The sequence below is a fragment of the Parus major genome, unplaced genomic scaffold (assembly GCF_001522545.3).
Source record: "Parus major isolate Abel unplaced genomic scaffold, Parus_major1.1 Scaffold220, whole genome shotgun sequence".
Lineage (NCBI taxonomy): Eukaryota > Metazoa > Chordata > Aves > Passeriformes > Paridae > Parus > Parus major.
The window spans coordinates 331575-342264 of NW_015379263.1; the positions used below are offsets into that span (position 1 = coordinate 331575).

At 64.8% G+C, this 10690-nt stretch overlaps 1 protein-coding gene across 1 annotated transcript; it reads left to right on the forward strand.

The window, feature by feature from the left end:
• The first annotated feature begins 2269 nt into the window (after nucleotides 1-2269).
• On the forward strand, nucleotides 2270-5026 carry INHBE (inhibin subunit beta E). Its single transcript, XM_015615675.2, has 2 exons — nucleotides 2270-2743; nucleotides 3314-5026. Exons 1-2 carry the CDS (start codon nucleotides 2455-2457, stop codon nucleotides 4063-4065), a joined length of 1041 nt encoding a protein of 346 aa, XP_015471161.1. The 5' UTR covers nucleotides 2270-2454; the 3' UTR covers nucleotides 4066-5026.
• Nucleotides 5027-10690: the final 5664 nt, after the last annotated feature.

Consider the following 10690-nt stretch of genomic DNA (forward strand, 5'->3'; position numbering starts at 1 on the left):
TCAGTCTATCTAATCACTTTTTATTACCCAAAAATCTCTAGAAGAAGATGAAAAAGAAAGAAGGGGGACAAGAGACAACACCTTAAATCTTCCATCTTATCTTCTGTTCTCTAAACTAATTTAAACTCTAAACTTTTTCACCCCGTGGCTTAAGAAAACTCTTTATTTACACACTCACACTTCTAGTTCTTCTATCTACCTTTAACAGTTGTTTTCATGGTGTTATATGAAATTCAGTGTTTTATTGGATGTCAGAGCCAGGTATCAGAGATAAGAGCACACTCTCTGTGCCTCTGACTCCAACAAGAGGGATCCGGGGAGGTTTGACAGGTTCCCTTTGGGGACACCCCGCTCCCAGCCTGGAATGGAGGGTGGGTGTTTCAGGGGGTGCCTCATCCATTTTCCCACCCTTTGTGTCCTGTTTCCTGCCCCAGCCCCAGCCCTGTCTCTGGGGTCTGGCAGGGATGGGGGAATACAGCACAGCAGGGCAGGGGGTGTGTGGGGCACAAGGAGCGTCCAAAATGGAGCAGGAGTGCAGATATTTGGGAGGGGGCCTGGACATCTGTAACTGCATCATAGAATCCAGGATGGTTTGGGTTGGAAGAGACCTTAAAGCTCATCCAGTTCCACCCCTTGCCATGGGCAGGGACACCTTCCACCACCCCAGGTTGCTCCAAGCCCTGTCCAACCTCTTGAACACTTCAGGGAGTGGCTTCTCTGAGCAATCTGTGCCAGTGCCTCACCAACCTCACCGTGAAGAATTGCTTCCCCATATCCCATCTAACTCCATCCTGCCAGTGGGAAGACATCACCCTTGGTCCTGGGTTTAAAAAGTCCCTCTCCATGTGGGAGCATCTTTGCCTGTGAGCACGTGTGCCCTGTGCCTGGCTGGAAGTGCCACCGGCTCCATCCTGCTCCTGCCTGCAGCCAGGGCTCCCAGCCCCTGTGGGATCCGTGCTCCCAGGCCAGCCTGTGCCCACTCTTTCCTCTCTGTTGACATTCCTGGGCTATTCTGGGAGCTGCCAGCGAGCCCAACCAGCTGAGCCCTTTGCCCCTTGCTCCGTGGTTGCATCACCTGTGGTGGGTGCTTTTTCCCAGACTCTGTTTACATGGCACCTCTGGCTTGGCCAGGGCCAGGGGCTCCGTGTGGTCAAGACCTTGGAGTCGGTGCACAGCACGGTGGGCACAGGACATGCCGGAGCACCGGCCTGGCAGGGCTTCAAGTTCCCTGCCTTCCCTGCTCCAGCGGGGCTCTGCCAATCCCCCAACACCGCGGCATCTTGCATCATTTTCGTGAGATTTCTGCTAGCCCCTGCCCTGCCTCAGCCTGCACATCCCGCTCCAAAGAGTCCGAGAAACATCTGCAGGTGATGTGGCACTGGCTGTCACCTCCTGAGTCCTCAGGACACACAAATCCCCTTTTTGTTGTGTGAGGAGGAGGGAATACAGGGCACGCATTCACCGGCCCTTCCCAGCTCTGCCCCGAGGGAGCAGCGGGTGCAAGGGGTGGGCTCAGATCCCCAAAGCCATCACCTGTTGGGAGTGACAAAAGCCAGAGATGTCCCCAGGAGCTGTGGGGTCAGCTCAGGAGCCCCTTGATCCCTGCTGGGTCTTCTATCAGCACCCAACGGGACTGCCACCTCCAGGATGGCTCGAGGGTGCCCAGGGGGGAGCAGAGCCCAGGCTGGGGCAGCTCTGTGGGATCCATGGATGGACAGCGGAGCTGGAATCCTCTGGCTGGCTGCTCCGGCGCTGGGGCTCCTCCACCGGGCAGGAATTGCCCCAGCCCTCACTCCCTGAAGGTTTTGGAGGATCCCACTGCCCCGGGGGGCTGGCTGGGGTTTCTCTTCCCCGCAGGCACAGAGCCCAGCTCTCACAGAGCCCCTTGCCCACAGAGCTCTGCACATTCCGTGTCTGCGCACACCCGTGGGAGCCTCCCCCGTACGACCCCTCACTCCTCACTCGTGCTCAGCCCACTCGGGCACGGTGGGGCCGGTGCTCGGCTCCCCGTGGGGCTCCTCCAGCAGTCACCCGAGGGTCTGAGGGGAACGGGGGAGGGTGGGGGGCTGCTCACCGACCCCCCCGCGGGGAGGCGGGGGTGGGGTGCTAATCCCGGTAATCCCCGACGGGACGGGACGGGACGGGCAGGTACGGCGGCCAATGGCGGGGGGGGGGGGGGCGGCGGGACCGCCCCCGGCCGCAGGTGCCCAAAGCGGGCCCCGCCGCACCGCTCCCGGTGCCGCTCCCGGTGCCGCTCCTGTCCTGTCCCCGTCCCCGCCGCACCGCTCCGCTCCCGGTACCGCTCCCTTCCCCGTCCCGTCCCCGCCGCACCGCTCCCGGTGCTGCTCCCGGTGCCGCTCCCGTCCCATCAGCGCCGGTCCCTCTGTGCCGGTGCCGGTCCCGCCCCGTCAGTGCCGCTCCCGGTGCTCATCCCGTCCCGTCCGGTGGGCGCGGATGGCGGCGGGCCCGTGGCTGCTGCTGGCCGCGGTTCTGTGCGCGGCGGCAGAGCCGTCGTGCCCGGCGGGCGCGGAGCGGCGGCTGCTGGAGGAGGTGGCCAAGAAGCAGCTGCTGGAAAAGCTGAGGCTCCGCGATCGACCCCGGCTCACCCACGCTGTGCCCCGCGCCGCCGTGGCTCGAGCCCTGCGGCGGCTGCAGGCGGGAGGCGCCCGCCGGAGCCCCGGTGTTACCGGCGAGGAGGAGGAGGAGGAGCAGGGCTACGAGATCATCAGTTTCGCGGAGACAGGTGGGTGCGCGACCCCCGTAGGCGCCCACGCGGTCTCCGAAGGGGCACGGTGAGCCCCGGGGCGAGGGCTCGGTGTCCTGGGGACCCCCAGGGACGCGCAGCCCCGCGGGGTGCGGGGACCCGGAGCCGCGCGGGCTCGGGGGTAACTCGGGAGTCACCGCGCCTGTCGCGCATCGGTGACATCCCGGTGCCGCCGCTGCGAGAAGGCTCAGCCTGGGAGGGGAAGGTGGTCCCTCTCCTGCTCCTGCCTGTGGGAACGCTGCACCCGAGGGGCTGCAATGCCGGTCTCCCGTCTCCCCAGAACAGGAGGCTCCTCAGGATGCCTGGGACTCCCGAGCTGGGAGCTGCAGGATTGGCTTGGGGGGCTGGAAACACTTTCCAGCCTCACCCCGTGAAGAAGGGTCAGGTGAGAGCAGGCTCCCCTTCTGCCAGGAGTGTGGGACAGGCCCCCATTCCGGAGCCTGCATTCCCGGGAAAGGGTGAAGGACAGACGAAACTGGAAGTTTTGACTCTGTGGATGGCCGGGGAGCATCCGTCAGCGCTCACCTCCTCATCCCTTTCTCCCCTCAGATCTCACATCTCCCTCCAGTTTGGGGCTGCAATTCCAGTTCAGCCAGGCGCAGGACCAGGACATTCGCATCCTGCAGGCTCAGCTCTGGCTCTACCTGCGAGTGCCCCGCGCCAGCCTCACCCTGAGGATCTTCCTGGCCGGTGAAGCCGGGGCCGTGGCGGGGGGCAATCGCACTCTGCTGGGGGAGAGGCGGCTGAGCTCGGCGGGCAGCGGCTGGAGCTCCTTCCCCCTCCTGCCGGCCCCGCGGAGCTTCCCCGGGGGGCAGAGCCGGAGCCTGCGGCTGGAACTGGAGAGCCACGGGGATGGCAGCGATGTCATGGCACAGGTCAACGCCAGCCGGTCCCACCAGCCCTTCCTGGTGACCAAGGTGAAGGTGAGGGAGCCCGAACACCGCGTGGCCAAGCGCAGCCTCCGCTGCAGCCAGAACTCCAACCTGTGCTGCCGCAAGGATTACTACGTGGACTTCCGCGACATCGGCTGGAACGACTGGATCATCAAGCCCGAGGGCTACCAGATAAATTACTGCGTGGGCCAGTGCCCTCTGCACATGGCAGGCAGCCCTGGCATGGCCTCTTCCTTCCACACGGCCGTCTTCAACCTCGTCAAAGCCAACAACATCCAGGCGTCGGGGCATTCCTGCTGCGTGCCCACGCGGCGCCGGCCGCTCTCCGTGCTCTACTTCGATCGCAACAGCAATATCGTCAAGACTGACATTCCTGACATGATTGTTGATGCATGTGGCTGTAGTTAGGGCTGGGGGAGCTGTGCTGGGACCCCTTTTCTCCAGGACAGTCCCTCTGGAGGGAGCTGGAGAGCTCCATGAGCCGGAGTCAGCCCTCGGTGCGATGGACTCCTTTGGGAAGGTTGGGAGGGAGAGGATCTCACCGGGGGGAGCAGGGAATCTGCAGAGAGTTCCTGGAGCAGGGGACTCTGGGGACATGGGACAGAGCCATGGCCACACTGGACTGCCCAGGCCTGGGCTGTGCATGTTGATGACTCTGGACATCCCTGCCTGCACTGTTCCCAAGCTGATCCCGCACTCCTGGTGCTGTGGGGGCCCTGTTTGGTTCACATTCAGTGTCTGATGAGTGGTTGGGTCGGGGCTTCCTTGGGGGCAGAGTAGGATGCAGAAACGGAGCTGTTTCCTCCACATGGGAATCTGGAGGACAAAGCAGTCCTGCTTGCTTCCCTTCTGGAACAAACCTTCCTGCATCCAGCTCAGGCCTGCTCTGGGGACGGATGGAATGGGGCACAAATAACAGGCCTGGGAGAGGAGGATGAAGGGTACAACTTCATCACGAAACTCAAAACATCAGTGACTGGACAAAGTTCTCAGATCCCTGGAGGGCGTGGAGCTGTGAGGACCAAACTTGGAGGTCCTGGTGTTCTCCCCCTATCCCTGGGTTTGTGCTTTCCTCCCCTGCTCCCACCCACCAGCCGGGTCTCCTCCAGCCTGGTGCCTCCATAAGGGAAGATCTGCCTCAAACTTTGCCTTCAAAACCTCACTCAAGGAACAGATTTGGTTTGTGCCACTGGTTTTGCAGCTGTTCCTACTTTCTCAGTTCCTGCAGCCGTTGGGACTCCTTGGTGCTCCATCCTCTGCTGAAGATCCCACTCTGCCTTCCCCCTTCTCGTGCACCCACATGATCTCCTCTTTAATTTATTACACAACATTTTGGTGCAGCTTCCCAAATAAACGGGTGGAAATGCAAGATCCAGGCTCTGGCTGCTTTTTCCTGGGACCACCACACAGATGGGGTGAGGGAGAGGGGTCCTGCTTGGCCAGAAAGGCCCAGATCCCTCAGGGACTGGGGCAGGAGTAACACAGGGGCTGCACATGACTGCCAGAGTGGAAGATGTGGGAAGCTGAGGGGTTTGAGGGGCTCCTGGAGTGCTCACGAGGCCTCTGCAGGGGGGTCCTGCCTCAAATGGGGTTCCCAGGAATCAAGGAGGGGCTGGGAATCAGGTACCACCTCACTGGGGTCTGCAGTGGGAGCATCAAAGCTGTGTCCCAGCAGGGCAGGTACTGGGAGGCATCAGCCAACGGGGAGATGCTGTTCTCCACCTGGAGCCGTCCCAGATGGAGCTCTGGTCGCTCTGGCTCCAGGGGGCTGATTCCAAATGCTGAGCCACAGCCCAGTCCCAAATCCTGGGCCCCACTGCAGACTTCCTGACGATGTCCCACCTCCCTAATCCCCCTCATGTGCTCCCCAAAACACCACCCAGAGACCCCAGCCTCAGCCCCATCGCAGACACAGGGTCTGGTGGGTGATGGGGAGTCTCCTGCGGGATTTGGGGTGGGATGCTCCTGGAGCAGGAGGCAATGCCCCCTTCTCATCCCGCTGAGATCCCACACGCTGGCCTGGCTCCCCGTTGCGCAAGCACCCGCTCAAAGCTCAGTTTGGGGCTGTTTTATCTGGGGACAAACCTCCTTGATTTCCCAGCTTGGCCCTGCCAGCGATCAAAGGGCGGCTTTCATCAGCCGGTGCAGCGGGCAACCCCCGGCAGCCGGGGCACTGCGGCCATCACCCCGCTCCCAAAATATCCCTGCCGTGGGCAAAAGCCAACGGCGGCTGCAGGATGCCTCGGCCTCCCGGGTGCTCCCACAGCCCCAGTCCGTGTCCTGGGGGCACGTGCTGCCGTGCACACGCTGGGAGCTGCATCTCCAGGAAGCACATGGAGATGTGTGCGGTGCCTGGAGAGCCTCCCCGTTCCCCTCCCAAATCAGCGTTTCGGTACAGAATGCATCCAGCCACGTGGAGCATCCCACCGAGGCAGCAGAAATGGGTTTTCTGTTGCCAGTGAGGGAGGTTTTCCTCTGTTTTCCCCGTGGCAGTGAGTGTGTTCCCGTGTGGAGGGGCTGTCCACACGCGTGTGCTGACTCACTGACACACTGACACGCTGCCCCCACGCCAAGGTGCTGAGCTGGCCACGGTGGCACCGGTAAATCCCTCACCTGGGGGATCATCTGGCCCTGCTCTGAGCTGCTTTGACTTTCCCAAACAGGAGATCTGGATTATTGGCGAGGTGAGGGATGTGGCAGGGTCGGGCTGTGGTGGGTGAGAGCTGCTCCGAGGGGCTGCCCAGGTGTTGGTTCCACCCAGGGGCTGGGAGCTGGTGGCAGAAGGGACCTGGCACAGTCTCGCCCATGGTCAGGAGAGGAGGGTGGGCTCGGGGCGAGTCCCCGGACCCCAAGCAGCTTATCCAGGGTCACACTCATGCCAGGGGTAAAGCTGCTGAGCCGCTTATGATCGTTACAAAACGCGGGTGGAGGCGGTCCCTCACCTGCGCCCACCCCCTCCCCTGCTCCCACCCCCTCACCTCCATCCACTCCTCACCTCTGCCCACCCCTCACCTGCGCCCACCCCTCACCTGCGCCCACCCCCTCGGCCCTGCTTTGGGGCTCCTGTGGTGGGACTCGAGCCAAGGCAGGCTCTGGAGGAACCCCAGGACCCCGCTGGCTGTTTCCCCTCCTTGCCAGAGGAAGGGGCTGACCCTGCAGGCGCTGTCATCTCCCCTGTGTGCTGGGGGCTCCCCGGGGAGCAGAGACCCCTCCTCACCCCCGCTGTGTTGAGGGGCAGCAGGGAAGGAGCTCAGATGAGGACAGTGGGGAGGGTAACTGAGGCAGGGAATGGGTTCTGCAGGCCACGGCTGGGAGCTGAGAGCTCGCGAAATGCTGTCACTGTGTCCCCGTGCTGCCCTTCTGCCCTGGGGGTCCCGGAGCGGTGACACCGTGAAGGATGTGCAGCTGCCCCCGGTGCGCAATGACACCGGGGGACAAGGGACAGGGGACAGGGGATAGGGGACAAGGGACAGGGGATAGGGGATAGGGGACAGGGGACAGGGGATAGGGGACAGGGGACAAGGGACAGGGGATAGGGGATAGGGGACAGGGGACAAGGGACAGAGGACAGGGGATAGGGGACAGGGGATAGGGGACAGGGGACAAGGGACAGGGGACAGGGGACAGGGGATAGGGGATAGGGGACAAGGGACAGGAGATAGGGGACAGAAGACAGGAGACAGGGGACAGGGGACAGAGGACAGGGGACAAGGGACAGGGGACAGGCCAATGCCGGGCACACCAGAGCTCTGTAATCCCGGTAAGCGGCTCCGGGCTCAGCGGGGACGCGCGGAACGGCTCCGCCACCTCCGGGGCTCGCCCCGGTCACCGGCGCCACCCGCCGCCACCAGAGGGCGCCGCCCCGCCGTGCGCAGCCCCCGGCCCAGCCCCGACCCCCGCCCGGGAGCGACCCCCGGGGCTGGGACGTGTCCCACGGGTGGGCTGGAGGGCGCGACCCCAGGGAGTGACCCCGTGGGTGCGTGGGCTGGAGGGTGCGACCCCCCCAGCCCGGGTGCCCCCTGAGAGCGTGCGCTGCGTTCCCCGCGTGTGCGTGTGCAGAGCAAAAAGGGCGATATTAATTTAAAATAAATATTTGTAAATTTTGGGTCAGGGTTAGGGGCTGGGAGTGTGACCCCGCGTGTGCGTGGGTTGTGTCACTCCGCGTGTGCGTGGGATGTGGCACCCGGCGGATGCGGGGTCTTCGCCCCTTGAGCGTCAGTGGGACTGTTGGTGTCTCCCCTGCACGGGCTCTGCCTCCTGCGTGTGCGTGTCCGTGGGCTGCGGGGTGTTCTCCACGCGTGTTCGTGCGCTCTGCGACCCGCGGGTGTTCGTGTGCGGGCTGTGCCCCTGTTTGTGCGTGTAAACCTCGTGTGCGTGGGCTGGAGCCCGCGACCCCGCTTGTGCTCCTCGTGTGCGGTGCTGCATCCCCTGCGTGTGCGTGGGGTGGCGGCTGTGTCCCCGCGTGTCCGTACGCGTGTAACCGGGCTGTTCCCCCCCGCGTGTCCGTGGGCTGGAGACTGTCACCCCCGGGTGCGCGTGGGCCGTGTCCCCCGCGGGTACGCGCGCGAGGGCTGTGCCCACGCTCGCACACGCGTGTGCACCGTGTGCGCGCTTACACCTGCACGCGCGATCCCTCACACGGGTGGGCACCGGCACCGGGGTCCCGGCACACGCGCCCCGTGTCCGCGGGCGCAGGCGGCCACGCGTGTCCCCCACTCTGTGCGTGTGTGCGGGACCCGCGGGACACCCCACGGACACGCGTGGGGCTCCGGCGGCCGGGAGCGAGCGGGAGCGGTGCGCGCGTGGGGGGGTGCGCGCGGGCGCGGGGCCGTGCGTGTCCCGGATCCATCCCGGGTTTTCGGGGCCGCCGCTCCCGGCCGGGGTCTCCGTCCCGAGCGCGATCGGCGCCGCCGCCGCCGCAGTTGGCGGAGCGGGACCCGCCGGGATCCGCCGCCCCCGCGGGGCTCCGGTAACTTACTCCCGGCGCCCGGGGCGGGCCGGGGGAGTGCGGGGGGCGCCGTCCCGTCCCGTCCCGTCCCGCCCCATCCCGGCCGCCGCCGTCCCCCCTGGATGTGCCGCTTCTCTCCCAGATCGAACCGCCGCGGCCGCCACCGGGGGAACGGGGGACACGGAGCCGCCGCCCCGTCCGGGGCCGTTCGGATCCCCCCTCCGAGGTAGGAGCCGTCGGGCGGGTCCGGGCCGCGAGATCCTCGCTCCCGGGATGGCGCCGATTCCTCCGCGGGCCGTCCCGTGGGCTCCGTGGGGGGACCGGGACTTCCAGCGGGGCTCCCGGCGTGGGGGGACCGGCCACGCGGGGCGGGCAGAGGGGATCGGCCCCACGCGTGCCCCGTCACGTCCCCTCGTGCTCCCGCCCACGTCCGCACGCTCCCGCCGCGCTTTGAGCGCCCGGTGGGTGGGAGATCGGCTCGGTGTGTGGGTGGGCTGGGACGGCCGCGCCGGGCCGGCGGAGCCGCTCGCAGCCCGCGGAAGGGAGGCTGGTTCGCGGCTGGAGGAGTTCGGTACCGAGGACTGCTGGGGGCTCCTGGGGGCTCCTGGGGGCTGCCGGCTCTGCCTGGATTTGGGATGTTGGATTAGGAGCAGCAACCAAGTGAAAGTTGCTGTCCCGGCCGCGGTGACGCAGCAGCCGCAGAGCTGTCCCGGGGGGCTGTGCCAGCTGTGCCACCCACCCTGCCAGCCCCCGGCCACCCCGAGCCTCGTATCCCACCGGCCGCGGTGTCCACAGAGCTCCAGCACCCGCCTCGTGGGCCCCCGCACCCAGGAGCTTTGGCCGGGCGCGGGGGTGGCCCCAGGGCCGGAGCGGCCGGATGGACCCCACGGGCAGCACCCGCTGTTCCCGGGGCCCTGGCACGGCTCCGAGGGGTTGGCGAGGGGATAATGGGTGCTCCCAGCCCCCCTGATGTCCTGCCAGGCCGTGCGATGGCACCCGGCCCTGCGGTAGCAGCGTGGGGGCTGCACCTCTCCCGAGAGGATGGGGATGGAGAGGATGGAGAGGACGGAGCTGAGCGATGGCTCTGGAATTTGGGGGACTCCCAGCGCTCTGCTGGCAGTGTGAGGGCTGCAGCCTCTCCCGGGAGGATGGTGAGGACAGAGAGAAGGCGGCTGAGGAATGGCTGTGGCATTCCAGTGCTGTGTTTGGGGACTGGGAAACTACTGGATACTCCAGGCACAGCTGGGGTCCCGCTCCCAGGACTGGAAGCGATTTGGGGACCTGGCAGATGCTGTTGAACACCCTGATTCCAGGAGTTTCCTCCCGCGCTTCTGCGTGTGCCAAACCTGAGCTGATGGATGCGGGTGGGCACTGGGTTTGGGGGGAAGGGAGGAGGAAGGAGCTGGATGAAGTTTCTTCTTCAGAAATTCAGACCTAGGAAAGCTTTCCAGTTTTCCTGCTGCTTCCAGCTGAGGCAGAGGCTGCCTCTGCACGGGACAGGGTATGGCTGCTTGGGGGGAATCCTCATCTCCCCCATATTCCAGGGTGTTTTCCATCACAAAACCGAGGGTAGGTTGGGAGCCGAGAGTCTCCGGGCCCCCAGGGCTGGTCTGGTGGGAGGTGGTGGAATAAACTCCGTGCTGGAGCTGGCTGAGCTGCGAGGATCTCCCTGGAGCAGGGAAGTTTCCATCCCGGAGTGAGTCAGCACGGACACCTTGTGACGCGCCGGCCGGGCGGGACAGCCCGAGGAGAGGCGGGCGTGGAGCTCAGGCTCCGGGTGGGACCCCAACCTCACTGTCCAGAACCTGGCAAGTTGCACCTCGGGAGGTTCGGATTGGATATTAGGGAAAATTCCTTCACTGGCAGGGTTATCAGGAATTGGCACACCACCACTCCACCAGTTACAAAATCCCTGAAATTGTTCAAAACTGATGTGGATGTGGCGTTTGGGGATGTGGGTTAGTGGTTGCCGTGTCAATGTTGGATTAAGGGTTGGATTTGATGATCCTGAAGGGCTTTTCCAACCTTAATAATTCCACAACTCCAAGGGTGGGTGGGCTGGAAGAGATTGAGGGCCCTTCACCC

Coding starts and splice junctions, on each gene's coding strand:
- INHBE (XM_015615675.2), top strand. CDS start 2,455: ATGGCGGCGGGCCCGTGGCTGCTGCTGGCCGCGGTTCTGTGCGCGGCG. Junction 2,744..3,313: donor CATCAGTTTCGCGGAGACAG/GTGGGTGCGCGA, acceptor TTCTCCCCTCAG/ATCTCACATCTCCCTCCAGT.